General features: G+C 30.7%; 1 protein-coding gene across 1 annotated transcript in view; it reads right to left on the bottom strand.

Annotated features, from left to right (window-relative positions):
• Positions 1-1,809: 1,809 nt before the first annotated feature.
• The window catches only part of ELOVL4 (ELOVL fatty acid elongase 4), a 50,945-nt gene continuing 25,980 nt past the window's right edge, over positions 1,810-26,774 (bottom strand). Inside the window, exons 2-6 of the mRNA XM_074310446.1 lie at positions 25,720-25,907; positions 23,470-23,550; positions 13,047-13,218; positions 10,090-10,217; positions 1,810-4,276 (exon numbers count right to left, since the gene is read on the bottom strand). Of these exons, the coding sequence (XP_074166547.1) occupies positions 4,004-4,276; positions 10,090-10,217; positions 13,047-13,218; positions 23,470-23,550; positions 25,720-25,907 (842 nt within the window). The 3' untranslated portion in view covers positions 1,810-4,003. The remainder of the gene's footprint in view (positions 4,277-10,089; positions 10,218-13,046; positions 13,219-23,469; positions 23,551-25,719; positions 25,908-26,774) is intronic.

Raw genomic sequence — 26,774 nt, 5'->3', positions numbered from 1 at the left:
GACTGGAAAAATATCTCACTTTGATCTTTTGTTGCCTCTGGGGCTACAAATTTTCATTTTAGGTATTATTGTAAAGGTGGTTGTAGACCAATATTGAGAAAGAGTTTGGCTACTTCCCCAATACTACTCTCTTGGTTCTTTTTCCCTGAAGTCCTCTTATTATCATTGTCTTTCATATAATTATTGTTTCTATATTTTTTTATCCCTTCATTATTTAGGATTCCATTATTGTTTCCATTTTGGTTTGTTGCTTTTGCTTTTGCTCTCTAAACTGATTACTATTTTTATTGTGTTATGGTCTAAAAAGAAAGATTATTTCTGCTTCTTTGCATGTATATGCTATATCTGGGCTCTAATAAATGGTCAATTTTTGCAAAAAAAATCCTTTGTGGTGTTAAGAAATAGACATATTCTTTAGCAGGTCTCATTTAGAAGTGATCACAAAATCTTTATCTGTACCTCTAGCTACATTTTCTTCTTGTTTATATTTGTATTAGATGTTTAAATATCTCAGGCTGCTTTCATCATCTTATAACATAATCATCATCCAGTTGATGGGCACCTTCAATTTCAATTCTTTTTTGTCACTACAAAAAGTTGATATATTTTTATACTTATAAACTTTCCTTTTTCTTTGATCTCTTTGGGATGTAGACCTAGTATTGGCATCACTAAGGTTAAAGGTGTGCACAATGGAGTAACATTCTAGTCAGAGTTTCAAATTGCTTTTCAGAATGGCTGAGTCAAACTTTAGCTCCTCTAACCACTGTTACAGGGTCCATTTTCCTTTAATCCCTCTAAGATCTGTCTAACTTTTTGTTAATTTCTACAGTCTGATAATTATGAAATGATATTTTACATTTAAAGTTATGAGAATGAAATTTAGATTTTTCTCCATGTCTCTAGAATTTATTATTTTCTAAATTGGGATTTTTTTTGTTCTTCCTCTTTTGAGGCAGTATTCTATCCCCATAATTAAAAAAAAAAATCTACCTTAAGACAAGCCTCTTTAAATAATCTCTCTTATCTTTGTTGACTCCATTCACCCTCACACTTTATCCTCTTCCCATTGGTTACACCTTCCCTTCTAATTTAGGAGTTTAGCCTTGCACAATATTTCTTTTCTGCCCCATTTTTCTCTGTTGATTAGTTCCCTGTCTGAGAGTGGCAGCCTCAGAGAGGATAGTCTATCCCTTATATACCTACTGCATCTTTTTTGGTACATAGAGTTGAATCCCACTGTTTGTTGCCATAGAGTGGTAGTGTGAGAACATGGTATTGGTAGAAACTGCAGTTGTAGAAGGGCTATTGTTGAGTTAGTCCCAGAATACATCAGTGAGTTGGCCTGTGTACCCTGCTGGAATATAGGGAATATTGGAGTCTGGCAGTTGTTGGTAGCATATCAATATATTGATTAGGCACATTGTTCATTTATATGGTTATTACTTTCTTGTAGTCCTGACCTGGGGAAACAACTGTATTTGTTCTACTGATGGAGCATAATTTCAATATGAGATTTTGATAGTTAGCAGAAACAGTGGAAAATGTCTAGGTTTCTATCTTATTTGTAATGTGACCCAGAAATCAAGGAATTAATTTTTGATGGAAAATATACTTTAAAAAACTAAGCAAAAAATAAATTTCTATACAATATATAAGGTTGGCATAATTATGTTGTATTGAGGTTTCTGAAAGTGCAAACTTTAAATTAGAAAAGAAACCCATTAGTTACATGCATATAGCTTAAAATAAGGTATTAAATTCCCAGCAATATATATATATATGTAAACTAATTAAGAGAAAAGATCATTTTCCCACTGCAGCAGTATATTTATTGTGCATAAATCAAGTGGAAGAGAATGAGGAGCTCAGAGAAATCAGTACAGATTATTTATACAGAGTTACAAATTCATCATGATTACAGAAGAAGCAAAAACAAACTGTGGTTAATCCTATCAGACCATAACATTATAGATCTGTAGCAAGTAACTTACAATTCTTAAAATTGCAAATGCAGTAAGAAAAAACAAACAATGAAATGCCTAATTTTAATGCACAATAAATATTTTATGATTTACAAAATTTTAAAAAATATTGTCTGCCACAGTCATACATTATATATCCTGCACATGCAGTTTTAACATGTCAATAAAATTTTTAGAACCTTGTTCATGCTTTTGTGTCAAGTATTACAGTTTTCCACTTTGTAAAATAGAATTATGTCCAACACCTCCCCTTACAAATTAAGTTATGTAATAATTTTTTAAATGTCCGGACCTGTGATTTCTTCAGTATTGGGAACTCCCAGTGGGGAAACCTCTCAGTAAGATAGTTTTCTCTACTGATACCTGATTTATAATTTGTAGTCTTTGAAGAGTTGACCGGGGTACTTAGAAGTCAAATGACTTGATCATATAGGATCACATAGCTTATATAAATATATATATATGCATATATATATATATATGTATATATATATATACATATATATATATATCTGAGGCATTATTTGAATACAGGTCTTAATAACTTCAAAGCCAGTCTTCCAACCACTATATCATACTTTTTTCACAAATAATATGTATAAATAGTACATATTCTCTTTCCTACTGAATTGGTCACATATTATATAAGTATAGCATTTCAATGGCAAATATAGTTTCATAATCCTGTCCTTGTCTATTATCTTGTCTATGACATTAAGCATTGTGGATTTCCTAATCTCAGCACCAAGGAGTCAAAAATATTGCACTAGAATGGGATTATACTACACATTATTAATAAATACTATCTGAACTTAATCACAACAAAATTATCACTCTAAAACTAAACTTGTATTTAAGTGGAAAGAACAATTTTATAGAAAAACCTGAGTATACTCTATTCACAAAACTAAGGAAGAGTAGTAGGTTTTGGAGTTAACATGACTAACATTACATCGGAAGACTCCTTGTGTATGTGGTATTTTTTTAAATTAAAATTTATTTAATTTTAAATGTACTTGTCAACAGAAGAGGTAGGTATATTTATACATATGAAATCTGTAACAGACACTAAAATCAAAACAAGTTAAAATCTGATAAAATCAACATACTTTTAAAAAAAATAGCATATAGATGTAACTGTTGATATTGCTAATAAAGACAAAAGACATTTCATGTTCCAATTAAACAATAATTATAATTTTTCATAATACATTCTGACAGAAATAGATGTTCAAAGGCTACCTTTTCCTCACAAAAAATTGTTTCCCCACAATCATTTGTATCACAATAACCTTTGGACTGCTAAAACATTATTTTCTGCAATGTTTTCTTATATTCACCAACACCGGACTTCACCAAACACTTAAGAATTTAGAGTCATTACCAAATTTTTAATACCTAATTAAAACAAAAAAAATGGCTTGTTCAGACCACTTTTGCAAGTAAATCAAAATCCAGAATACTTTAGATTGTTTATGTTACCATTATGCTTCAATCCAGAAAATGGAAAGTGTTCCCTTTCAAACTAGGGCATGTAGCTGGTAATTTAGACTAAAGGGTTGCTTGTGAGAGCACGTATATATACTAATGTCCTCATTAAATATAGTCACTTTGTGATATGGCTCATCTAGTTGGTTCAAAAACCAGTGTTAGAAGAAACCGCACATATGCACAAAAAGATTTATGAAAACTCCATCATATTTGACTAGTATTTTACTAGCAAAAGTTCTTCTGTGAAGAACCTTGTGGCCCAAAAGGCAATCTTCCAAATAATAGGACGATCCTTTAGTCTGGACAAAACCCAAAAGTTAACTAGAAGTCTTATTGTTAAAACAATATTCATAAATAAGCATCTGGGTATCTTACCTAACACTTTAGTTAGTCTAAAGGTTAACTGGCACAGAGAGAGAAGGCTCCTTTCTCTCTATTCCAAACCCTCATTTGCTTGTGTTTTTCCCTGAAAATTTTATCAAATGGGAAGTTCCTCACTGTGAACAAAAATTAAGGCCTGGATCAAGTTATTCTCCTTTTGCCTTTCCATTATGCTTCTTTTTTCCATTCTCCACCACTGACTGCTTTTCTGATTTGTTTACACCATTTGATGAAATACCATTTGTAGCTGTTCGAGCTTTTGAAGTCTTGGGGTCATTGTATGTTTGATAGTAGAAATTGAGAAACAGAAAAATAAAGCTGATAGCATAAGCAATGAGAGCCCAATGCATCCATTTGGGAAAAGGGCAATCCGTATAAAGAGACAGTGCTGTGTGTCCAATGGTCACGTAGAACTGAACCTGAAAGAAGAAAGGTATAGAATAAGATTAAATGGAATATGGTTTATAAAGTTATCTTTTAGAGCAGCGTAATTCAGTGTAAAGAGCTGAACTTGAACTTAGATTGAATCTGAACTCTGTTTCTATTACCTTGGTAACCTTAGGCAAGTTAGATACAGCTTTTATGACCCTTAGTTTTCTCTTATGTAGAATGAAAGGATTATACTAAGTGAACATTGGTGTTCCTTTTAGTTCTAAATTTATGATCCTAGGTACAAATCAAGTTCAAAAATTATTCTTATAGAGGAAAAATAACTTATCCACCTAGAGAAGCACATATCTTTTAGCACACTGAAAAAGTGTATTATCAGTGCTATATTTTCCATTTTGATTAAATTTTTGTCTACAGTCTGATTATTTTAGGTTGTTCTAATATTTTTTTAGAATTCAATATACACAGACAAACAGACTACCAAGTCCTATATTACAGGAATATATAGTGTCCTAAAAATCTTAGTGAAAACTTAAGCTTTTATAGCTTTGGCAATTTATCTGTATAACTAAAAATATAGTGAAACTCAACATCATATTCATTTCTTAATAAGGGATAGATAAATAAACATTTAAAACCTTTTTGAAGTAAATAGAAACTTGACAAATTTAACTCCTGGATAGATCTATAAAAAAGATCCTGAAAATTACCCCCAACCCCAAAGTTATAGATTATGAAGTTCTCATTCGAAATCATGACTTTTTTTAAGTGATAGCCCTACTTATAACATGAGAATTAAAGAATAGGTAAGTTTATTTAATAAATAAATTTCGTTGAATTATATGAGACGAACTTGTTAGATATTTTGTAAAAAGAAGTTGTCCTATGTCATGTTTCAGGCAAGCCTATTCAATTATGCTCCTTCTACAAAACTGGTATTAATTCTCCTTTATGTTGCATGTCAAGATTTTTCTCACCTAAGGATGTTATCTTACAAAAAAATTATTCTCATGATTTTATGAAAAGTATATTGAGTTTGTAGTCAGAGAATCTGGATTCCAGTCCTATTCTGCTATTTACTTCATTGATAACCCTTTGAAAGTCATTAAACCTCTCTGGGCCTACATCCTCAGCCATAAAATGTTGAGTGTAAACTAGATGAGCTTTAAAGATTCCAAGATTTAAAATTCAAAGAAACCCAAGAAAAGTTAACTTATTTCAAATGAATCCATAATTCAACAAATATTTATTAAGTATCTACTATGTGAGGTACTGTGCTTAGATTTTGGATATAGAGAAATGAGAATTCTTAGACTTCCAATGGCAAAAATCAAGATTTTTGATTGTCTCCAGTTTCACAATGATCTTCTGAATCTACATCACTGAAAAAAAAAAAAAGGGTGTGTGTATATGTGTGAGTATTTATTTGTGCTTTCACAATAAGTACTAGATATAGGCTCTGAGAAAAAACAAGCTCTCTACAATCTACTTATGATTTTTGCTTTCATTTCTATTTTCCCTACTATAAACTCAATAAACAAACAGACAAGTATTATAAAAATACTTGGGTAATAGAAAAATTAATTTATACATATATGAAAAACATTTCTAATACCAAAAGCTTGGAGGGAAAAAAAAACCAAAAAAAAAACTACTTATAGCACTTTGGTTGCAATCAAGTCCTTCACACCCAATATTCTAAAAAGGCTGTGTTTCCTGTTTGTTTGGTTAGCTTAGCTGTTTAGCAACTCAAAGTAGAAATGAGTAGTATTTTCAGCTATGATTTGTCTGATAAAATTTAACATAAGCTATGATTAAATCAAATTATAATAAATACCAAGCAGTCATCAGGTTGGTTTCTGAAGTTTTTAGTTTGACTGAGGGTAAATCCTTTGCTCTGGAACACTAAGGCTACTAGAATTACATGCTAAGTGCAGATTATTCTATTTCTATTGCCCTGTTAAGAGAGACTGATATTTTCTCTAGTTAACCTACTTGCAACATCTGTTTATTCAGCAAATATATGAAGTTACCATTTGTGAGAAATTGGAAGGTATTGAGGAAGATATGATGGTGAAAGTTAGTCAATTATAGTTACTAGATCAAGGAACTATAACTTCGGGTAGAGGTGATAAGACATTAAAAATATAATACAGCTGGGTTATTTGGGAAGTAAGAACAAAACATTAACACATATTTAAGAATTTAAAACACTTTTAATTCTTCTCTTCATTAAAAGGGATCATGCTATAGATTTGGAAGGGAAGTCAAAGACAGTCTAGTTAAAGGATCATAGAATCATATATCTAGAACTGGAAGATACTTCAGTGGACATCTAGTTCAACCTTCTCATTTCACCGGGAAAGTGATTTTTTTAAGATTCCTTAAGAACACAAAGGGAGCAAATGGTAAAGGCATAATCTGAACATGTCTTCTGACTCCAAATTTACTCCTATTTTTGCTGCATGGCATTACCTTAATCTATTCCATTATTAATGGGACAGTAAACCAAGTTACAAATCTGATTATATCCTTTGATCCACATCCACATATAGTTTTTGGCATCCACAATAGTTTTGTTTTATTTTTTTTATTTTGCTCAATTTTGCTCAATTAAATTACCAATTTTTATAACAACTAAATTACTGGATAGAATTTCCTTTAAAAGAAATTAGTTTGACTTTATAATTATTAGTCATAGAGAATGTGTTTTTTTAAAAATACTTCTCATACAAGTCTGTTTTTAAGTAGGATTCCATATTTTTATTTGTAAGTTCCATTACTCATGAAGAAAACAATTTTCTGATGATTTTCACATTCTCCCCATGTTTCTCCCTTGGTTTTGTGTGTCATGTTTATGAACTACATCTTAGATTATCTAGTAAATTACTTCAATTTACAAAGATATTCTTTAATTAAACTCCCAAAGAAATCAAAGTAATACAGGATAGAAATCAAAAGGTTTAAGGTTTAGAAGGTTCAAAATTTTAAAACTGGAAATGAGTCTCACACATATACACACACAACTATTTAAGATGATTGTAATCATCTTATAAAATACAAAATATAAAATTTCATAGCAAAAAAAGTTAGTTTGGAAACAAAGTGGGAAGTAAGAATTAAAAGGTAATATTAAATAAGAAGATGGCACAAATTAAGATTCTGGAAGTTGGGGAGGAAGCAAAGACCCTAAAGAAAACTATACAATTACTGAATGTTAAAATTGGAAAGGACTTAATAAATCAACCTAATTCCCCAAGAAGATGACTACTAGTCTCATCTTTCATAGGGATCAAAGAAAGAAGAAAAGGACATAATTCATTAAATTATATAAAAGTTCTTTTTGTGCTATCAAAACACTAACTGAATGCCTATCAATTGGGAAATAGCTGAAAAAATTGTGATGTATGAATGTAATAGAATACTGTTGTGCTACAAGAAATAATGAAGGGAATTATTTCAGAGAAGCCTGGGAAGACTTGTATATATTAATTCAGAGTGAAATATACAGAATCAGAAGTACAACTTATATAACAATAACAATACTGTAAAGATAAATAACTGTGAAAGACTTAAGAACTTTGATAAATATAATGATCCATCAAAATTCCTGAGAATTAAAAAAGTCATACTCATAGTACAGGGTGAGACAAATATAGTTTGGCTTTTTTTTTTTTTTTTGCTTGACCCTGAATATTTGCTACAAAAGTTTTGCTTTTATTATTTTTTTTCAGTGAAAGGAAAAGTAGGAGGGAGAGAACATAGTTATTTATTCATTTAAAAAAATTTAATTAAAAAACTAATCCAATTCAATTTTCTCCTTGAACTTGTTTCCTCATTTTTAAGCAGTTAAATTAATTTGTCTGTGGTCACATAGATAGCAAAAGAACTAGAAATAAAGTTAAAGTCTTTTAGCTTCCAGTCTTGGGTCTTTCCATTATGCCACTGAGGAAAAACAAGAGGAAAAAGTAAACTATGGGTTTTTAAAAATGTTCACATCTAATTTAGACAAGGAGGACAAAAAATTGGGGTAGGTAAAATAGATTTGATCAGAGACTTAATATTTATAACAAATAAAATTACACTTATGCATATGTTTACATACAAAATGTTTTCTAATAGCAAGTTTTTTTTAATCCAAAATATAGTTTTGATTCTGTCCTAATACATGCCTTTTAGATAAGCATAGGCCCCTAACCAACTGATTGTTTTCACCAGAATATAATCTGTTCATGTATTAATAAAGTGTTAAAATTCAGTGGTTACTTTATTCAGTATGAATAATTTTCTCTGATGGAATTAGAGAGATAGTTTGGGACTGGTCAGTTAAAAATGGACTATGCTGCTAGAAGTCTTTAAAATGCCGAGTTCTCCAAATCTGGAATTAGTCCAGGGTAGAACAAGGCTTTTAGAAGAGGTTTCAAGCCTATATCTGAAGAAGACTGAAGAAAAAAGATTTTTTCTGTCTGCCCTTCTCTTATAAGTCATGGTACTTTGAAGTTGGATTTCTTAAGCAGAAGACTTTGCATCCATTACATGTTTTCCAAGCAGGCACAGGCACAGGCACAGAGAAGTAGTATTCAAATAGCTTCAAGGAGCAAGATCTTTGGCAGTAAAGAAAAGAACCAATGACGGACTCAAGAAAGAGTTAATTCTGGCAATTAAGGGTTGAATTTTGAAGAAGTGTTGATCCTAGAAGCCCACAAAAACAGTCCACTTAGTTCAGAAACTGATGGGAGAGAGAGCTAGGGCTTATAAGAACTATATAAGAAGAGAAGAGCATTGTGGCCCTACAGTTGTGGAGACATGATTAACATACACTCTTGACATGTGAGATTTGTAATCCCTAATTTTGTACTTATTCTTACCACATACACTATATACATTTGTGGCACAAAGTGCCCCAAGTTTATGGAGCAATTCTTTCATAACTATTGTTTTTATTGGGAATTTATGAACTAAAGCTGTTGGAATGGAGGCCAAAGAGGACCCTGGAGACTTTGTCATATAACAGCTTTTCTATGAAGATTCAACTTATGTGTATGTATGCAAGTAAAGAAAGTAGCTCATACTTTTTATGTGTTTCATAAATGTTTCTTGACTGAAGTTGGAGAAAGGCAACTATCCTGGTTAACTTTTTTCTTATTTCTTTCAATAGCATTTACTTTATAGTGCTTCTCAATTTTCCAGTGATTTAAAATATTTGAGACTCTAATTGACAAGCACTATAAAATAAGTGATATTGAAAAAATAAGAAAATTTTAATTATGAAAGTTAGTTAGGATAGTCACCTTTAACTTCAGTCAAGAAACATTTACTAAACATTGCACTGAGAATTTAAAAAAAAGTTATAATACAAACTCTGTCCTTGAAAAGCTTATGATAGTCTAAAAAAGTGAACAATACATATACAAGCAACTGTTACCAAAAGAGTAAGAAATGCAAAGGAAAAATTCCTGTGAAGTGCTATGAAAATGCCTTACACTTAATAGTAATTCAGTTGGCTAGCCAAAAATTATCCTATTGATTCTTAAGATCTGTAACTTAAAAATTTCTATTATAGCTTAATGATCAAATTTATTTTCATATTTATTTCATGAACTGTTTTTCTGTTTAGTGAGGAAAGTATCATTTCTAATAGTCTAGAAAATATTAAAATGAAAGTGAACATGACTATTTTGTCCAATGGATCCATAATAAGGAAGTGATGTCCAAAGAATCTCAACTGCTAAGATTAAATAGATTAAAAAAAACTATTTTTAAAGACAATCTAAACCTACTTTCCATTACATAACATTCTCACTTGGTTACTCAGAAGAAATTGAATAAATATTTTACTTACCAACTGCAATATGGTCAAGTATCGTTTCCACCACAAATATTTCTGAATCCATGGGCCAAATGCAGTTAAGCCATAATATGAATACATAATCACATGGATAAAAGAATTAAGCTGAGCTCCAAAAAATGCTGTTAAAAAACATAAGTAATAATTATAATGTTTTGTTATTATAATTAAAATCAATTATAATGATTTGTTTGGTTTTTGCTACTTCTCAATCCTTTGTGTTATATGGAATTTTGTTGTATCAGGCTTTTATGGGAAAGAAGCAAATTATTTTAAGCTTGTGCATGTAAACTTTATTATACATTTATTCCAAATTTTGTGACAGTTCAAATTTAGGCTCATTTCCTAAACTTTATATGCATATAGAACTGTAAAATGTTAATTATCAGATGAATAGTAAAAGTCTACTAAATTACTCTAATGGCTTCAGATTATCAAAGATTAAATAATCTTCACTATATTTACATAAAGAAGGAAAGTATAAAAAAAGAGATACTCTAGAGTAATATAAATAATATTGGACCAAATCTAAAAAGTGGCAAATGGTGGGGACCATCATTCTACAAGTGAACCTTACAGGAGACCCAAAGTAAGATTAGTATGAATGGCCGCAGTCAAAGCAGCCCAGAATGGAATAGACTGGTGGGTTCCCCTTCCTAAGGAGGAAGAAAAAAAAAGGGTACTGCCAGTCCAATTAAATGAGCTCCTAATTATTAAATCTGATGGTCTTTTTTCAGCCTTCATCCTTGTTGACTTCTCCACAGAATCTGACATCGTCTTTTCCTCCTAGAAATTCTCATGACTTTTATCACAAAACAGTTCTCCCTCTACCTGTCTGACTACTGCTTGGTTTCCTTTCCTGGAAACCATCATCCATATATCATGTCCTTAACTCTGGGTGTAATAATAATATCTATCATCTGTTAATTGCAAAATGCTTTACATGCATTCTGTAATTTTAATTCTTACAGCAATCTTGTGATGTAAGTGTATTATTATTTTTATTTTATAGAAGAGGAACTGGAAAGCTCTAGTTCCATATCATCAATTGTTTCTTTGACATTTAAAACTAAATGTTCAATAAATATCTTAAACATAACATGTCCAAAACATAACTCATTACCCTTTTCCTCAAACCCACTTCTTCTCCAAATGTCTCTATTTCTTTCAAGGGCATCATCATTCTTTCAGACACCTAGTCATACTTGTTATACTTGACCCCTGATGTTTTTTTCATTGCTCATATGCAACCAATTGCCAAGTCTTCCCCATTTGCCTTCACAACTTTTTTTTTCTATTTATCTTCTCTTTACTCTAACAGGCACCATTCTAGATAAAGTCATCATAACCTTTGCCTAAATTATTTTAATAAGCATCCAAATTGGTTTTCCTACCTCAAGTCTAACCCTTTTCCAATTTATTTTCCACATAACTGGCAAAGTGATTTACCTAATGCATAAGTCTGACTATGACACTATCTTATTCAACAAATTTGGTGACTCTTCATATTTATCCTCCCTTATTTATAAGATCAAACATAAACTCTCCTGTTTAGGTAGTTGAAATTAAATGAAATGTATCTTCAGAAGATCTAATAAGAGTTGCATGTGACTTCCTCCAAATTACATTTCAGCAAAAGATGAAATGGGATGAGGAAGGCAGATTGAGATAATGTTTGACAAATTATAAGTGGCAATAGGATCAGAAAACAGAGATGCAGAGGAAAGGACAATATATAGGTTCAAAGATATAAATTAAATATGTAAGTCCTCTATAGAAGTGATGGACTGGTAGAACAGGGATGAGCAGAAAGAAGAGAAGTCATGATGGAATTCCATTATGTTTAGCAGAATAAGAGGTGAAAAGACAGGAAGTTTTCCAACAGAGGAGGGAATTTCAGAATTAATAAACATGAAGTGAATAGATCTCTGATTTATGGTGAGAGCTAAGAAATTGCTGGGTTTAATGACTGTCAGAAATGAAAAGAAGGAATATTGAGGACTGGTTTAGGTAGCCAAGGATGTGGTTCACTTTTTGAGAGTGCTATGACATGAAGAAGATATAAGAAGTCATGTCATTTTGGTGTAAATGTAGAAAAAAAATTGTTCAATAATGTTTATGGCTTTATTTCTTAAACTGTTAAGGAATAATGCTTATACATAAAACATTTGTTTACAGGGAATCAATGAATTTATTTTAAATAAAACTTTTCAAAAATAATTCATGTATGAACTAAGTATACCATTTTCTCAGCAATTATAATACAATGACAAGAAAAAACATATGAATAACTCCATTATTTACATTATCCCTTTATGTTCTGAGTACTATACTGCTCCAGACCTTCACAACTTTATGCAAACCAAGAGAGGCCTACAAGCTTCAGTATGTCAAATTTCACATGTGCTGGTCTTTCACTTAAACAGTCTCAAGCCATCTGATACTCAGAAGATCAGTTCAGGGATCATTTTAAAAGTTCAGAAGCTCTTTAGCATGGGTTCAAATATCTTAATATTCTAGATGAGATCTTGATTCCAGATATTCAGGATGAACCTAAACCATAACACCTGACCTGGGTGGGTGGGTGGGGACTTCAGACTGAGGATAAATATCTTGGTATCCTTTTGATGCAATGGAACAGCACCAGAATAGAAGGGATTGGATTTTTAGGTTTATCTTGCTCTGAGTCTGCAAACATTTCTCCACATGCAATTTTTCTTTGGTGTAAGACTGGTCATTCATATGGCCCTCTTCTTTTATAAACATTCTTCCAGAAATGAAGTTAAACCAAGAAGGAAATTAATTGACATAACTATAAGCTGATAAATGCCATATTCAGAAAGACTACCAATTCTCCATTACTTCCCTTCAAAAATGCATACAAAAATCGATATATTTCATGCAAATATAATAAATTTCCTTTGTTCACTGAAAATTCCAAAAATGCTTACCTTGTCCTCCTGCTACCCACTTAATGCCAATCCACCACAATGTAAACATAGTACAGTGATGATACACATGAAGGAAAGATACTTGGTTGTTTTTCTTCCTCAGAATGAAGAACACTGTATCCAAATACTCAACTCCTTTTGACACAAAATACCACCACAGAGCCCCAGCTATCTGCAAAAGGAGAAAATTAAACATATTTGTAAACATAAATCACCGTAGTGTAACTATGCTTATTTCAAATAATTCAATAATTATTATGTGATGTGCTACATGATATGGATGATAAAAACTCATTTACCCCAAAAGATTTGCTGTCAAAATATCTATAGCATGACACAAGCAAAGATTAATAATCAGGTCTAAAGCTGGATGAATACAATGTTCAAAGAATATTCCATTCTGCCAGATGTTTCAATGTTTTCTTTATATACAATATTAAATATCTGAATATAAAACAAAACCAAAAATAATACAATTTTCTCAAGCTCATTGGCCATGCTTTTTAATGATTTCTATAGAAATTTATCTTAAATTACTAGAAATTTAAAACTTAACTTTTTGGATAAATATATAATTCAGGAACGTATGCCTAGCATATATCATAGACACTTTCCTATATGTGAACTTTATCATAGTATATCATATAATACAATATATAAATAAAATTATATATAATATACAATATATCACATAATATCCAATATTTAATAAAATATGATGAAGATACTGTATCATAAAACAGATACTTTATTAAAGTACATGGTCTTTTAAAAATCTTTTTCAGCAATTAGGATCTAATAGAAATGGTTATCTAAAATTGAAATCAGAGGCAATAACTGAATGCTTTATAGTTTAGTTTTTTTTATTCATTACATTGTTTTTTGATTCTTACAATATAAGGATTAGCCTCATTTTTATAAAGAGATAACACAGCTAATAAACATCTGATCTAGGAAGCAAGCCTATTTTTTCAATATAATTGCCAATAATAGATTGCAGTATAAGTTTTTTTGATAATTAGATAGATCTGTGATTTCATTGCTGAGCATAATCCTTTCAAACATATACTCATAATATTCATAACAGACTCTCCAATAAATGTATCACAAGAAGTCCAACCAATGATTTGGAAAATTTCATCTATACTCTCTAACTCGATACAGATTCTAATTAAGAAGATGGACTACTTTAAAAAAAATCACTATGTGTCCAGGCTGCCATCTCCCTCTTCCCCAACAATTTTATTTTCTTCTGACAGTATAGATGATGTTGCCTTTTCTTCTTTTCAGGCCTACAATGTTCCTTCTTTACCTTTAGGCAATCCTTATATTTAATTCTTCAGAGAATTATACAAATACTACATATTATTGTATGTGACTTGTATCCATAAAATAAGACTATGAGAATGTCATAGTTAAAAAACAAACAAAAAACATTCTCTTTGTTTCAAAGAGAATCTCTGAATCATTAAAATAACTATACAATTTCCTAATCCAGTCCATTTGTGTGTATGTAGCTTAAGGAGAAGGTTTTACTTGATCAGAATTATCACCACAGATAACACTTGTTTTTGTCCAAGTTTGTTTTCTGTGTAAAGGTTTCATGAACGCAAATTTTAAGATGGATTTTGAGTTTTCATTTTCCCCTGAAAGGTTTCTGTGATAGTCATATTTTTCATATAAATCCTCTCTTGCATATTCTCTTATTTCTCTAAAAAAAAAAAAGGAATGCTGATTTCATTGTCTGCCACATTACATGCACACACATGCATGAATGTGTATATGCACACACACATTGTTTTTCTTTCTATATGAGCTGTAATCAAGACTGTTCTCTAAATGAAAGGTTTTTCATGTGATCTGGGTTTCCCTCCTATGTAAATCTGTTGCATAGTGGGATGAACTTTGCCACAATGATAAATTTATAGGGTTTTTCTCTTTTTGTAGTCCTTAAATCTATTTTAAAAATGCACATAAAACTGTAAATACATTTAAAAACTTGGTTGATATTATTGTGTCACAGTTCCCTTTTATTGTCCTGCCTCAGTTTCCCTAATTGTCCTGCCTGATTGCAACCCCCCCCTTTTCTGCTCATTAGAACTGAAATAATTAGGGCTATGAAGATCTGGCATTCCAAAAGATAAAACTCCAGATGTCCCATGTCAGATACTAATTGGTATCCTCTAAGTCCAGATTCCTTGACTGTAGTTAACTCCCTTATTAGTCCTTAACTCCCAATTCGTTAGAATTTATGGTCCTACCCCAACCTGTCAGAACCAGATTGATGGGCCCCTTCCTGGAGATTCCTGCTCACCAGAGTTTGGACTTCACCCCACCTCCACCCCCAGCCTTTGTTTAGCTACCTGAGCTTGGAGCTACCTGTATATATACATACATACATATATATATATATATATATATATATATATATATATACATACATACATATATATATATATATATATATATATATATATATATATATATATATATATTTCATGGGAACATCACATTCCTTGCTAAATGTTTTGGACATCAGCCCTGGGGGCAGCATACCCCCACCAGATCAATCTCTCCCTCTCAGAAATCCAATATCTCTATCTTGCCTCAGTTTCTCCGGCATTATAATATCTGAATTGTATTTCATATTAATATATTTATAAAATTCCTTTCCTATATGTAGCCTCTTATGCTTAGACAAATTTGATAGATATTTTAAATCTTGTCCACAGTCCATTTATAGGAGGTTTTTTTTTCGGAACAATGGATTCCTATGAATCAATTTACTCAATGAATGGGACTGATTTGATGAAGTTTTCTAATTTATGAGACTAGTTTATGAGACTAGGCCTAAATCACATGATTATTATACCCAGAGTAGGAAGATGAGGTTTTGGGCCTCAGATTTCAAGAAGTCATGTGATTATTGGGCCAAGGTCTCTAAAGGTCAGACCCAAGTCAGTGACAGAAAGTGATGTGATCCACAGGAACTGACATGACCCATAGGAAACTTACAATATTGGTGACCACTAGTCAAAAATGGTTACTTCCTTTTATTCTATCCAGTGAAAAGGCTTGGGTCTTTTCCTATTTAACTAGGTGTTCTACTTCCTGCTGGTCAGGTAGAGCACATGGTGAGATCTGGGATGCCTCCTGGGTGTGCTGGGTCTCTCCCTGCAGGGACTAAATAAATGCTTTCTCTTTGTACCTGAATATGTCTCTGATTAGTTAATTTGGGAAAGAGATCTAGCACTCATCCCACACACACAATAATCTCAAAACTATCTTGCTACCAGCAAGGAACTTGATCTAAACTAGCTGCTTTCTCTAATACTATCTAATATTAATATTTTGTCATATAGTAAATCCAGGATTGTAATATTAAAGTCCAAATGCAATGTCTCTAATGTCATTTAGGTAAAAACAGTATGTTTTATAGATGTCTTATATTTTTCATCTATTGTGCTCTCCCAATTTTATCCTTAAATGCACTCAGTATGGATCTTTCATCAAGGATTCTTTAAACTTGTTTCTTTACTTTTTTTTTTATTAATTTATGAGTTGATATTCATAATTTTCTACAATTTGCCTTTAAGTTTATATTCTAAACTGCTGTTCTAGACTGATATCTTGCTGGCAAGGAGATTTTGGCTCTCTACTTATGGTAATTGATTTACATTTTTAAAATTTCCTTAGGAAATTGTTATAATCTGTGTAACTATTCATTAACTTTCCATTTTTGAATACCAATAGCCTATTTAAACAGGTCAAATTGGAGTTGTGTAATTATGCATCATATCTTTTATCATTTCCATATTTTCTTCTCTGTATAATTTTTTTATTCTAACAAGTGGTATACATTTACATTACATAAATATACATATATATTGCATTAATTTATATAAGTATATGCATATTTATACACAAACATAAAATATATATGTAGGCATGTCTAGGAATACACACAGATAATTAAGGAATGATTCCCATTTCAGTAATGGATCATTTCCTGAATGTTAAATATAATTTTTTTTATTATTGCAATATAGTATTTATTACAACCAGCATCTACTAACTCAGTTCACTCAGGAACAATTTATAATAGTTAATCAATAAACATTTATCAAGTGCTTATTATATGTCAAGTATTGTGCCAAGAACTGGGGATACCAAAAAGAAAAAGGCAAAAGAAAATCCTTGACCTCGAGGAGCTCACAATCTAATGGGTGAAGACAACACTCAAAAGGAAGCTGAAAAGTAGGAGTGGGGGAAGTTAGGGCAAGACCACAGTACTGAGGGTTGTTCCATAAAGAGGTCCAGAGAAGTATATGCAGGTGGGAAATGAAGAGATGGCTAGCTTGAGCATTCATTAGACTCATCATTCTATATTACATAGAATATATATAGAATTTCTATATTTCCAGGTTGTGGATATGAACCTTGTTAAATAATATAGGGTGTGTTTTTCCTCTACCTTGTGCTCTAATTAAGTCCTATTAACACACCAGATGGTACAGAAAGATTACATTACAGTCTAAGATTAAGGGTCTAGTGAGAGGTGACCTTTGTAATATTTTTAATTTTTTAATTGAAACAAAATGGAACCTTTTCTGAAAGAAAATATTGTAATCTAATATTATTTTTTGTCAAGTGTTTATATCTTTAAGTAGATGATGAGAATATGAAGTAAACATTAAGAGATTTTGAACTAGTACATAAGTAAAATCTGTTTTGATCCTCTGGCTCTTTAGGAGCTTGACACAGATTCTTTCATGTTCAGGCTTAAGTATTTGTAAGGTCTCCCGTATAATGCCTATATTGATTCTATGTAAATGAGATAATTCTTTTTTTAAAAGTTAAAATTTAAAATGCAAAAACTAATTATGTAATCATAGAAAACTAGGACTCAAAACTACTCACTGTAGAATTTAAGTACTTGAAATACACATGAAAACGGTTGGGGGAAAAGGCTTTAAACAAACTAGTTACAATAAATCTATAATTTAAAACTTCTTAATATCACATTATTTAAATGTGTTTGGACACAATCTGTCATAAGTAAATATTGTTCAATTAGTAGCATGCCTCCTAATCTACTATTATAATCTAGTATGATATTAGTCTATTCCCATGTTAAATGAGTAATTTCTACACTTGTTTGTATACTACTCTAGGAATTAATAAATTATTTAATGGCTCAGTTATATAAATGATTTCCAAAATTATTCTCAGAGTAAAATTAATTTCATTTTTGTCTAAGTAAATAAATTGTAATCACTATATATCTTTGAGTAACTAACCTTTATATTTTAAATACCATATTATGTTATTATATAATTAATATGCTATTGCATAATATATTATATATTATGATGTCATAGTTTTAAGACTTTTAGTGTAAAATACTTTGAGAAATTCAATGGTATTAATGCTTTGCGGTATATTTGTGGCTAGCAATATGTAAATTTGGTTTAAAATAAACTCTAATCTTTATGAATGTCAGATAACTCAATAATCCTATTAAATTAGTAATCTCCCTCTTTGGAAAGTTTTCAGTGCAACATAGAAGTCAAAAAAGAAATGGTTTCTGACATCTAATATAATGTCTAACATGCAATTTATTAGATGACACTAATCTAAAGCTTCTCATTAAGTTCACATTTTTGTTCATTCATTTATTCATTCAATAAAAATTTACTATTGTCAAAATATTCAACATAATGAGTGATATAAAAATGGAGGAGTTTATGATCTACAAAGTTACAATTTAGTAGATCTAAGCTATACCATAAATTCATATATTTAATGTTAATCAAATAATTAAATTGTTTTAAAATTAATTAAATTTAATATGAAAGGAATATAATTTGCCTGCCTCTTTCTGAACTTTCTTTTCCTTGTGTATATTCAAAAAATATTTCATTGCTCTTTTTATCTTTTTTTTCTATCATTACCTACCAACTCTTCCCTACTCCCAAAGAAAACCCCTCTTTTGTAACAAATGTGTACAGTCAAACAAAACAAATACTCAGCTGACTCATAGCCAGAAACAGTTCATTCTAGAATAGTCCATCACTTCTCTGCCACTCACTAAATTATTTGGCGTTAAATATTTCATTTTCCTTTACATTATCAGTCACTGCATAAATTGTCCTCCAGATTTTGGTTATTTCACTATATATCAGCTCAGTTAAGCCTTTCCTGGATTTTTTCGGAATTCATTGTTTGTCATTTCTTATAACACAATATTTTATTATATTTGTATATCAAAATGTGTCTAGTCATTTTTAATATTGAAATGTAAACTTTTCCTCAGTTATTTATTACAACAAAAAATGTGCTAAAATATTATTGTATACATACCCCCTTGTGCTCTATTTTTTACTTCTTTGAGGTAAGAAGATACACACTTTGGGGACTTTTAGAATATCATTCCACCTTGCTGTTCAGAATAGTTTGAGTAATTTACAGCTTCACTAACAGTGAATTAGGGTGTCTGGCCTACTATTTGGAGCCCTGTCTATCTAACAAATGCTATTTTCCTGTTTTATCATTTTTGCCAGTCTTATAAGGTTGAATGTCAGAGTTGTTTAAAATTGCATTTAGAATCATACATTTAGAGTTAGAAGGAATCTTGGAAGTAAACTAAACCCATCTCTTTTCAAATAAAGAAAAACACAATTGAGTATTTTTTTCCTTTGAAAACATCCTATTCATATCCTTTGACTAATTAATCTACCCAGGAAAGGTTCTCATTCACATTAATTGCAATCATTTTTCTATAGATCTTGGGCATGAGGTTTGAAATATATTTTCCACTGACTTCTCTGATTATATCCCAAAAGTTGTGATATGTTTCAATATTGTCATTTTCTTTGATAAAATTATTTGCCATTGTTATGAGTTATGTTATGACCTCTATATTCATTGGGACTATATTATTTAGTTTTCATTTAATTTAAATCTTTCCCAAAAATATGCATTATAATTTTTATTTATTGAGGTAAGTAAACGATTTATTGACAACTTCTCCATTAATGCATGCGAAGACAAAAGTTACACATCTCTCCCTTCAAGAGACAGGTAGGTGTCACTGTGGATAGAGTACTAGAAAGTCAGAAAGACTTGGATTTAAATCCTGTCTCAATATTTACTGGCTATGTAACCATAAGTCATTTAGTCATCATTTATCAAAGTTTCATCTTTTATAAAATGGGGGAAATAATAGCATTTATTTCAGTGCTGTGAAGATTAACTGAGATAACATGGCAAAGAATTTTGCAAACCTTAAAGTGTTATATAAATGCTAGCTATTATTATTTATAACACAGTAGGAAAAAAATCATTTGTATGTTTATATTATTATTTCTGTAGGAAGATACACTTCCATTTGAAGGTAGAGAAAGTAAGGATAGGTGTTTGGCCTCAAAAGATAAAATTTGTCAGCAACACAGTAACTTTCCAATAAAAAAAACAAACAATACTCTGAGTTATCCAAAATAATTTCACTGAAAATATACTAGGCAGCTCAATAACTGCTAGTAAGATAATATAAGACATAGAGCTAAAGCAAAGGCTCTTTTGGTAGAGGCAGGGACAGAAGAGAATTGTTGCTTCAAACAAAACATCTCCCTATAAAATTCTCCACTTCTATACTTTTCATTTAAGGACTTCTTGTAAAATATTTTTTTTTTGTTTAAGTATTGATATTCTGGGCCCTAGTGCTGCCAGTAAAGGTTGATTTTCCCTCAGAAAAGAAAGTAAGAGCAATGAAGACTTTCATCAGGATCTAAGTTTCTCTCTACTGCTAGAATTACAATGCATAGTTTTGTGCTGCTGTAGGAATCCTCTTTCCAACAGCTCAAACAAGAAATAATTTATGCCTACCAGGAGATTATAATAGAAACTTTTTGTTGTTTGTTGTTGTTATTTTTAACCTCAGTCTTTAAATAAACTCAGGGAGGATTGTTTGCTTGTTTAACAATGCAACCATAGGAAAGACAAGAAGCTAAAAAATAAATTGAGACTCAAGCAAGAAGTACACAAAAAAAGATCACAGATCTAAAGAAAGTTTTCTTTACAAAGGATGCCTACTAAAGGGAAGTTTATTCATACACTAACATTATTCAATGTGACCACAAACAGGCATTGCTTTTAAAATGTGCCTAAAAGAATCATACAATGTGTAAATCAAATCCTTGCTTTTATTCATTTAATATTCCAAATGAGGACCTATTTATTAAGGAATAAAACTAAGACTAAGATTATGGAGATTCCTACCCATTGCTCTGTGGTAGTATTATCCTCCACTGCCCAAACAAATAAAACATTCTTTTTTAAAAAACATTAAACTTTTCAAGAAAGAACGCTGTTATATTACTTAGTTTGGTATACCTCAAAGTTCCCATCACAAGTTGGGGAAAGGATAGATTGTCAGGTAAATATATGTTGAACTGAATAATTCATAACTTCTCTTTTATTTGAGAAAAATGTAAATTTTATCTTATGAATGTGTATGATACTCAATTCCATAAACAGTCATTAAAGAGCTTAAATTCTACGAGGTGTAACATAATAGAAATTTTTCAATTACATAATAGTAGATATAATGGGAAGAGTGCTGGATTTGGAATCAAAGAATTTGAATTCAAATCCCAAATGGTTTTTACTGAAAACATTTTTTCTTCTTTGAAACTTTTTTTCCTCTTAAGCAACTAGGTTTTGTAAAATACTTTTTTTTAAACTCTAGAACCTACAGCCCAAGATCTAAAACATAGTTAAGCTGGAAAATAATTATTTGTATAATTTGTATAATTATTTGGAAAATAATTATTTGTTTTACAAATAAACATGTGATTTACCATGATCTTCTAATTGCTGATCCATAGACTTAGGGTGAAACAAGGGCAATTAAAGAAAAATAATTCTTTTTCTTCAAAACTTTCCCTACCAATGGCCATTCTTTACACCTCTTAAAATATAAAAATTTACTTAATGGACAGAATAAATGTCTTTTTAGATGCCTGTGGTTAAAGTGAATCAGGCCTAATCCAATTAATTTCTTGGTTGTGCACACCACAGCCCCAAAAGACACCAATCAGCAAGCAATACAAATAAAATAGTTACTTCAATTATCATAATAAGTATACTTAAAGATCATTTTGAAAAAATAAAGGCTAATGAGATATTCAAGACTCCTTGTTTAACAAACAGGAAGGAAATACAAGCTATATTACTTGATTTTATTCACAAAAATAATAGTAAATGTAATACTTCAGGGTTTTGCTAACATTGGCAATAACAATTTTAAAAAGAATTTAAATTGTCTGTCTAAAAGGAAGAAAAGATTAGGTATTGTCCAACATAATGCTGATGCATTTTTTTAAGTGGATTTACTATTTGGCTTGGATCAGGAAATCTTCACTAAGACCACAATGTGTTGTTGATGGAGATGTTTTTTTTATCAAAGAAACCCATGAAATCCATTAATTTAGGCATCTCTATGAGTTGACTTTTAAAGGTCTTTAAAATCTTAATCTTATTTTAAGAAACATAACTTAAAGAATTATTCTAAGTGTAGTTATACTAATTGTCTAATTCAATTAAAATCACTATTTCAAATATATTTCTCTTTTAAGCATATACATATGTAAAACAATATTTTTTGATTAGGCAATAATAAAAATTGTCTAATCCTATTCTAGACTTTGTAATAACATTTTAATGGTATAGATATAAGAATTAGTAAATAAAAGAGGAACAATTATGGTAAATTGCTTCAACCACATATAATTTAGGAGCATGAGTACACTTGAACAATTTTAAATGGTTCATAATAAAAAATGTAATCAATAAGTTTTGGGTTGGAGAACACTGGTATATTTTTCAAATGTATCTATTTGGTAATGACTGTATAATCAGTTAGCTCTTTGTATGTTAGAATTCTCTCAAGGATTACTATATTTTCTTAGTCTTTATCAGGGACACAAGATTTACTAACAATGCTCAAGCTATACTTTCCATTAGAACTCTACTTAACTGTCCTTTCCAATATTTCAAAGCCTTTTTTTCTGACCAACAAAACAAACTACAAATAGTTCACAGGAGAAACAGTGAAAAATCAACCACATATTCTCTTACACTTCTTAAGTGATAAACTCCAGGAATAAATAGCTTTTAGTATATGCTTAAAACCACATGAACACAAACACACACATTATATACATATATATATATATATACACATATGTGTGAGTGTTTGTGTGTGCATATATATATATATGATGTTTACTTAGAAAAATATAGACTATTGAAATAGAAATTCACTATAACATTAAAATGTGTTTTTCATAGATTGCTAATCATAAATTCAGGTCTTTTACTGAAGAGTATTACAAATCACTAGGACTTTAAATATACTTACTCTGACTTCATTCACATCATCTGAATAATCCACACTCTGGCAAATATAGCTATATCCTGCAGCAGTTGATGCTAAAAATAGCTAGAAGAAAAAATAAAGGATATATATTTAGGTTAAAATTTTAACAGATTCAACATCTAAAGCATATTAATATATGTAACAGTTTTAAACATTTGTAATTTAAAATATCAACAATTATTTTAAGGGTTAAAGGTACCATAACAACCATAAAGCAAACTTTTGTTCCAGCAGGTAAAAACAAGTCCTTCAAGGTCTGAAATATAGAGAAGAAAGTTCTAGGCTATTTTCAATAAGTTCTACACTGATAGGAAATAACAAATCATTGCAGTGGAAAAGGAAACAAATGTATTTAATTTATTTTTGTGCCTCCATCAAGGATTAATACCAAGTTCAATATAAAGTAGGTGCTTAATAAGTTTAGTTCATAGACTGTGAAGGTCAATCTCTTGGATGGCAAATGACCCATAAATTTATATATCTAGCACTCATTACTCTTCTGACCTCAAGTACTTCATCTCTAAACATTTCCATTTCAAACTCAGAATGTCCAAATAGAACTCATCTCCTCCCATTTCAACCTACTCCTCCACCTACCTTTTTTTAGTTGTCTTGGACACAACTATTCTTTCAATAACCAAGCTCACAACCTAATCATCCTCCATCTTTTTTTCCCCCGCTTATTCCTCACATCCAATCTGTTGCCAAATCTCATCACTTCCACCTCCACATATCTGAATCTGTCCCCTGCCTCTCGGTCCTCATAGGTCCACTATTCTCATTCTGCCATCTTACCTAAAGGGACAGCTAAAAGGTGCGTAGTGTCTTGGAGTCAGGAGTGATATGAGTTCAAAGTAGCCTCACATATTTATAAACTGTGTAGCCCTCGCTACGTCAATTAACACATTAGCCTCAATTTCCTCATTTGTAAAATGGGGACAATAATAACAACTATCTCCCAGGGTTATTGTGAGGACCAAATGAGGTAAGAGTTATAAAGCACTCAGCACTATATGCTTGCACATAGTAAATCCTATACAAGTGTTACTATTATCTTATTAAGTTTTGAGTAATCTTTGAATTGATCTTCTTGCTTCCATTCTCTCCCTTTTCCAACCTCAAAGCCACACAATGGCAAGCCTTCTTTGCTCAAGGTTCAGCTGAAGTGTCACTTCCTAAAAGGGAGTGTTTCTTAATGTTAATCATGATAACAACACCTATGATGCTTTGTGATGTAAACAGCTCTGTGACACTTAATGAGCTAGAAGTAAATCACTTGAACATTGTTTTAATCCTTTGTAAAATGAGAGTGGCTAAATTAAGTGAACTCCTAAAATTCTTCCTTCCTGCTTCTAAAATGTGATTCTAAGACCATGATCCTTTCAAAGGCTCCTTGATTTCTAGACTTTTTGAACTATTTACTATAACCATATCAATTCATACAATCATTTAATAAATAAACAATAAATAAATAATAAATTAAATTTTTGTAGTATTTAATGTGTGAAAGGCTTCATATCCTATTTTAGCATGTTGCATTAAAGTTTAAATAATTATATTTCTGAGAATTGTTTTTGTTTCATTGATTAGTGATATCAAAAAATTTTAGAATGCTGTTATCTAAAACAATTAAAATTTTCAGACTACTTTATTTTTGTTAAACAAGAAAACTCAAAAGAAATTTTGAGTATACACTGCAATTGTTTGTGCTCCCTCAACTCAAATTACTTTGTAATTATTTTGTATATGTTGTTCCTCCGAATATTACTTTCCCTCCAAAACACTATAAGCTAATGGACAACAAAGATCATTTCATTTTAGAATTTGTATCCGGAATTAGTCAACAGACCAACTCTGTGAGACATTTAAACTGAGAACCTGATATCAGCTTTTATGATCCTGTATAAATAGAATACAGTGGTAGGAGAAAGATAAAAATGTTAAGCAAACTATATTCCTTCTTTCATGAAACTTATAACCTAGTAACAGTCAAAGATGCCAATACAAGTTATTAGAATATCCAGTTTTATATATTACATTAGGAGACAGAAAATAAACTTCCATGTGAGATTATTATTGACTACAGAAAATCAGAGCAGAGCTAAAAACATTAGATTAACTTTAATGGTAGCTAATAATTATCTTGACATACAAGGAAATATCTAATTAGACTTTTATAGGCTAAGTTTCTTTAGCCACTGGGGTTATTATTTAGATGTCTAATAAACATACCTCTCTGAAGATAAACATGTTAAGTAAAACCATTCCAAAATTATAGATAATCAACACTAAACGCATCTGGAAAGGTTCTCTGTTCTTCATCCATTTGGGTCCCAGCCACACAAAAAGTAGATAAAGAGTACTTATACATAATGTAGGCAATGGAGACTGCATCAAAGGCCAGTTTTCAACACGTTTATCTAGGAAAAGAGCAAAAAGTAAAAATTAGTTTAAAACTTTGTAAAATTTCATTGTTACTACAAAGTTTCAGGTTTATTTTCTTCCATAAAATCAAATAAAATCACTTACTTGTTTCTAAAAGATAGTGTTTTTTAATAAAGTATTGTACAATATTTGAACTTTCACCTCTTATGAATCTTTTAATTCTAAAGTTATGTCTTTCTAGTCATTGTGGGTATGTGATGTATATATTAAAATTTTATCCTCTCTTGTTATATGATCAAAAATGCTTTAGACTCAGGAAAAAGTGACAAAGTTCATTGGCTTAAGGAGTAGATGAAAAAGTTAAAGTAGCAAGACTATCTCTAGGAATGAATTTTTCAAGGGGAGTTAACTGCAATTATTAAGTATATGAAGTGCTATCATCTACCTCTAGGGGCAGCTAGGTGGATAGAGCACCAGCTTTGAATTCAGGAGGACCTGAGTTCAAATCTGATCTCAGACACTTAATACTTCCTAGCTGTGTGACCAGCCTCAAAAAAAAAAAAAAGAAGAAGCTATAGTCTCTGAGTCTGGTTAGAGAAAAAATGGATATAAAAGCCATTAAGAAAAAGTACTGCATTTCATTTTCTTGAGACTTATAAGGATAGTAGACAACTTTTTTTTTTTTTAAGAATTAGTTATACATAAAGAAAGTAGGTGAGATATTATCTGAAGATCCATTCCAGGCCTATATCTACAATTTTATAGAAATTGTGATTATTAGGTCATGTTGTTTTGAACATTTTTCTTCTAAAACACAAAAGAATGCCTTTTAAAAAAATTCTAGAGAGGAATTTAGCACCTTTTCAATTCCAAAGCTCAAAGTTTCTATTTATTACCAAAGC

This window comes from Sminthopsis crassicaudata, chromosome 4 (genome assembly GCF_048593235.1).
Source record: "Sminthopsis crassicaudata isolate SCR6 chromosome 4, ASM4859323v1, whole genome shotgun sequence".
Taxonomy (NCBI): domain Eukaryota; kingdom Metazoa; phylum Chordata; class Mammalia; order Dasyuromorphia; family Dasyuridae; genus Sminthopsis; species Sminthopsis crassicaudata.
The sequence above is the reverse complement of the archived record's forward strand: the minus strand, read 5'-3'. Positions and strand labels throughout refer to the sequence as shown.